Source organism: Perca fluviatilis, chromosome 7 (genome assembly GCF_010015445.1).
Source record: "Perca fluviatilis chromosome 7, GENO_Pfluv_1.0, whole genome shotgun sequence".
Taxonomy (NCBI): Eukaryota; Metazoa; Chordata; class Actinopteri; order Perciformes; family Percidae; genus Perca; species Perca fluviatilis.
This window is the reverse complement of record NC_053118.1, coordinates 33,294,929-33,300,811: the sequence shown is the minus strand read 5'-3', so window position 1 is coordinate 33,300,811 and position 5,883 is coordinate 33,294,929. Positions and strand designations below refer to the sequence as shown.

Genomic DNA, 5,883 nt, shown 5'->3' with positions numbered 1-5,883 from the left:
CCAAGCAGTTGCATAACAAGCGCGATGGGAGTGAGAATGTGTTGCAGAGATGACATCTGAAAAACATCCTGCTCCTACCAACCGCAGCTACAAACACTAACAGGCGGCTACAAAACAGAACCCATCATACAGAAATTCAGTGCAGTAACAAACACACTGAAGATAGCAACGCTGCCTACAGCAGTCAGATTGTGCAACACAGCACTGTATGGAACGACTAGTTGAAGTAAAGAGTGTTGTTGAGCAAATTTTACTGTAGTTAAGGCACTTGCATAGATCATATGAATGGTTTAACTGGATGGCTATTTATTGTTTTTTTTAAATGTGTTTGTGAGTATAAATGTATGGGTGCATATGTGTATAATAGATATGTATATTTATGAATTAGATTTTTCTAGGGCTAGACTTCCTTTTTTTCTGAACCGATATGAGCTCTGGTTTTTATGCAGTTGTTGAACTGTGAGCATGAATTCAGTGAACTCAAACTCAAAGAGAATGTGGGCTTGGCAGTACTGAAGTGTGAATACAGAAAAAGAAGCTGAACTTGAACACACACACACACACACACACACACACACACTCCCGGCGGTAGCTTGAGGCAAAACGTGCATCTTGCATACCCAATCAAAACACAAGAAAACTTGTTCAGCCAGCTCTGTGTTTATCTTACTTCTGATTGGTTGGGCAGCCTGCCTACAAAGTCGCCCACTGCCTCGTCCTTCATGTTCAGGCTTATTTTCACAGCCTATGGTTCATGCTTAAACACACTACAAGTGACTAAAGCTTCTTACGGTTTAAATTTAAAATTATGACCCAATTCAATTCAATTTTATTCATAGTATCAAATCATAACAAGAGTTATCTCGAGACACTTTACAGATAGAGTAGGTCTAGACCACACTCTATAAATTCCAAAACCCCAACAATTACAGTAATTCCCTCAAGAGTAAGCATTAGCAGTGGCTGTTGTTGGCTGTTCCAGTGGCGAGGAAAAACTTCCTTTTAGGAAGAAACCTCGGCAGACCCAGACTCTTGGTAGGCGGTGTCTGACGGGGCCGGTTGGGGGTGTGATTGGGTTGGGACCCAGAAAACCAAAAAGTTGCATGGCCAACGGGAAGACAACACAAGGATTAAACATGCTGGCTTCCATGCCCTAGACCTAAATGCTTTAGCTGTGACTCATCTTACCTTAAGTGACCCGGCCAGGGGCTCACCTGTGCAGCAGATGATGTCGCTGCTGTAAGGAGGGAGGCACCTATCTAGCGTAGATTTTTTTTTTTTTGCACACAGGGGAGAGGAGCCTATATAGAGCTGATAAGATGAGCGCTGAAGCCACTTCCACCAGCAGCTGTCAGCGTCAGTGTTCAGGTGAGTTTCTGCTTCTTTGTGTTTGTGTGTTATTTAGTTATGGAAGGTCAAGAAGTGATAACGATGAGAGCCATCACGTGTGTCAGGTGAAAGTTCCAAAGAAAGAAATTCTGCATAACAGGGAAACATGGTAAAACGTATGTTTTTTAATATGTTCATTGCGTTTAGAAAAAAAGTGCATAGAAAAATAATACAATTACACAACAAACTGAATTTGGTCAAATATGGTCGAAAATGAAAGGGAAAAAAGGGTGTCTTGTCAAAAGGACAAGAAGTGGACAAGAGTGCAAGAAAATGGACCAAAAAAAAAAAAGGTACACACATGCCCATATACATAAATGCACAGTGGGACATTAAATAGCAGTCCATTTTCCACACGCAAAATCTAATTTTCTTCAATCACCCTCCCAAATTCGATAGCCTTCTTCTCGTACCTGTTAGCAGTGGGTAAGGGATTTGCCGCTCCCAGGATCGCTACAAGGGGGTTAGGTTTCAAACCTTTCTAAAACATATGCTTTTTGTTTTTTCTTTTCATGTGGACTGGCATCTGCAAGCTGGTTTTAACATTTCATTTTGGCTTCAAGCTGAGATTTGCACAGATATTAGCCTGTTTTACCAGTGTTTGTTTTGATGACTGTCCATAAGTGACACAACAGTCACATTTTTGTTTCATGTTATTTTTTGAATGATTATTTCATGCTCTCAATTAACAATTAACAACAATTAAGTTCCCTTTTTAACTATGTTTGCAATTATCGATCACAATCAGCAGATGGATAATTGTATTTACACTTTTCCAGTACTGTGATCTTTAAAAAAAAATAATAATATTGGTGTGAGAGTACACCGTGAGTAAGTGTATGAATGTATACTACTATGCACTAGAAGCACCTGTCCTCATTATGTGTCTATGAGGGTATGGTTTGTGGAAGAGTATGGCATGTGCGTATGAATGTATACTTCTAGGCACCAGAAGGAGTAGCACTTAAATTTCATTGTGACAATGTTTTACAATGACAAATAAATGATTCTGATTCTGATGTCCTCCCACTTGACAAACAGAATCTGAGCATGCAGAATGTCTTGCACTTGTCTTTATTTGTTTCCAATGTGTGTTAACTTTCAGGAGAACGTTTGCATCTACTGTGTGCCAGCACGTAAAAACTTCACCGAAACACTTTACCCTCTGCCCTTCGACAACCCCTCCACACATCTTTGCCAACCTGATAACTGCAGTGATTTCTCTTTTTTGGGGAAAATGTCTCAACTGAAAACTGCTATGGCTATCCTCATCGAGGTGTTCCACTCCTACTCGGGAAAAGAAGGGGACAAGTACAAGCTGAACAAATCGGAGCTGAAGAACCTGTTAGAGACTGAACTTGAAATAGACGTAAGTATCTTTGTTCACCGTGGTCTCGCATAGCCAGATCTATCTCCTCAGCCCTGGACTAATGGTCTTATCTATTGTGGGATGGGGGCTCTGGGTTGTTTGCATTTCTTTAAAAGGTACACTGTGTAGTGTTTTATTTTATTAGCTAAAATCAATGTCTTCATTCATAAATATGTCCTCATTGGTGTAAAATTACCTCTGCCAATGATCGGACTTATCCTCGTAAGCGAAGAAGTTCTTATCTGTATTTACATTGGACGGGCAAGTCCAAGGAGGCTTCCATGTCGTGCCGCCATTTTGAAAAACTATAATCGCTGAGCGGGACATAAAGCACTAGCAACGCCTTTTTGTTCAGAGCCAGCGTCACGTGACTGAAACCAGCTGAAACGGAGAAGGAGATCAGCGAGAGGCACTTGTCAAATTTGTCAAAACCAGGCAAATTTGAAAGCCTGCACTGCGCTTTAGTTCATAATGGAGGATCATACTTATGCCGAGCCACAGGAGAAGGAATCCTCGTCGCCAAAACGAGAGACATGTTGTCATAGCTTCTTGGTACATAACGGCTACCGTAGTTGCAACACGCATTTGAAAAAGCGAGGCGCTAGAGAGCACTATTCGTTTGAATGCAAAATACAATTTAACCGCTAGATGGGAGAAATTCCTTTAAACCAATCACAATGGTATAGGGGGGTGCTGAGCCCTGGATGGAATGTACATCATTTTGTACATGTTTTTTTGCTTTTTTTTATTCAGCGTTTTTGTCACTTTTTGAAACATTTTCACACTTTTTTTCATTTAATACCTAATTAGTTTTAATTTAGAGTAAAAAAAAGAAAAAAAAAAAGAAGTAATTATTTTTGACTAATGGATCACAGAATGTCAAAGTTAAGTTTCAGCATACTGTTTTTTTTAAACATTGTTTTCAAATGACCCCCTCAAAAACGAGATGCTTCATCTCAAGGGGTTATCCTCTTAACAATTTCAATAATAATAATAATAATAATAATAATAATAATAATAATAATATAACATTGAATAAAACACCTAAAATTCAATGGAAAAAAATCATAGATTTTACCTGCAAAGAACACCTATCCATGCATCCATGTTATTTTGGGGCATTTTGGTTCAAAGAAACCCATATTATATATATAAATATATATATAAACTTTTAAAACGAGTCAAATTTGATTTGAAATTGTTGCTTTTTTTGCACATTCTGCACTCAATCCATTCGTTTCTGTATTTATTGTTTATTTCAAATTAATGTTTAACATGTTTGTTTGTTCATCTATACACATACCAACTCTTAATAAAATAAATTCCTTGCACGTGTAACTTTCTTTGGCAATAAACCTGATTCTGAGGAACAAGATTTGATTTTGTGAAACTAATTCCTCTCCTGGTTCGATTTTCATCCTGATGCTTCTGTTTTAGGGCGGCGAAAGGCGCGAGATCAAGGATATGATGCGGGACTTGGATGCAGACGGTGACGGTGAAGTGGACTTCCAGGAGTATGTCACTATGGTTGCTGCAATGACCATGGTCTTCAATGAGTTCTTCCAAAAATATTGAGAGCAAGAACACCCTGATTAGATTTAAGAAACACTAAGTCTAATATTTCACATTAAATCAATAACCCTTTCTTTACATTTATATACTAAGAATGTTATTTTGGGGAAGCAACTTGTAATAATATTATATGTAATGACGTAATATATATGTAATATATACATCACTGCAAACAAACTCAAGATATTCTTGCCATTTTGCCTCCATCTAAATAAAGATCACGTCCTGTTTTCACATGTCTCTTATTTTAAAAAGGGTTAGCGTGGACTTCTTAATCATGTCTACAGGATAGTTTGGACATTTTATAGTGGGGATGTAAGAGTTGCTTAGCCATAGTCAGTGGATGGTGGACAGCACGTGCCCAGTTTGGAGAAGCAGGCAGAAAACAGAATCAGAATCAGAATCAGAAAGGGCTTTATTGCCAAATATGTTTTTTACTCATACAAGGAATTTGTCTTCGTGTTGTTGGTGCATGTCACATTCTCTAGATGGAAGAAGAATATAAACAATATAACTATACATATATACACACAGTATGTATTAATAAAGATAGAAAATAAAATGTAAAATAAAATAAGTAAAAAGGAACGGTAGAGTGGAGTACTGGCACTTAAGCTAAGCAGAGTACTGCTATGGACGTGGGTGGGCAGCGGCTAAATGCATTTTTAGACACAAAAAAAATTGCCCACCAAAATAAATAAATATATATTTACACTGTGAGCGGTGTGCCGGAGGAGGACTCAGGGTGCCGTGGGTGACTGGAGGTGGAAGGGGTGGAGGAGGGTGCGACGCTATGCCTGAAATGACAACTGACAGCAGCAGAGAGAAGAACAGATTTAAAGCAGGGATGTCATGCTGTGATTGGCTTGTGAAATTCATGGCCGATCCTGGTTGGTTTAACCTGAAAAGTGAACGCCTCGAAACAGCTGATCAGTTTTAGGAAGAGAGAGAGAGAGAGGTGGATGAAGTTTAGAAGCCTTCCTGAAAGAATTCACGCTGAGCTTCATTTAGATTATTGTCAATGCCGACAGACAGCCCTATCCGACGGGGGAACTGAAGCCGCTGTATCGCTCTCTTAAGTTGCTGGTCTACAGCTGCCTCCATTGTTTTTTGTTGTTGTGCTATTGTGTGACTTGTAATGTTTGCAAGGTAAAGCAGTAAATTTGTTTAGCTGCCGCCCCCGTCAACAGCAGTAGCCGACATCACTATAGCTTCCGTGTCAGTACTCCGGCCTGCTTCTCCAATCTGGAGTTGTCCTGACTAAACATCCAATATCGTCTTATGGTTTGGAGGACTTGTTGTGTAGGTAATGCACTGACTGTGACAAGTACTTCATACAACCCCCACTATACCTTAAAAACATTTTACAGACAGATATTACAGAAGTCTGTCCCCCTGAGCCAGACCTGAGTTTGCAGTGTTTGAAGTCCAGACTCCCCTCAGCAGGCGTACATCCAGATGTGTTTGTGATCTGATTTATGCCGATGCACTTTGAAACCTGAGTAGCCTAATACCTATAAGACCTGTTCACATTATACTTTATACGCTTACCA

At 39.3% G+C, this 5,883-nt stretch overlaps 1 protein-coding gene across 1 annotated transcript; it reads left to right on the top strand.

Annotated features, from left to right (window-relative positions):
• The first annotated feature begins 1,271 nt into the window (after positions 1–1,271).
• Positions 1,272–4,562, top strand: LOC120563172 (protein S100-A1-like). The gene is made up of 3 exons (XM_039807321.1): positions 1,272–1,368; positions 2,495–2,758; positions 4,196–4,562. Exons 2-3 carry the CDS (start codon positions 2,627–2,629, stop codon positions 4,331–4,333), a joined length of 270 nt encoding a protein of 89 aa, XP_039663255.1. The 5' UTR covers positions 1,272–1,368; positions 2,495–2,626; the 3' UTR covers positions 4,334–4,562.
• The last annotated feature ends 1,321 nt before the right edge of the window (positions 4,563–5,883 follow it).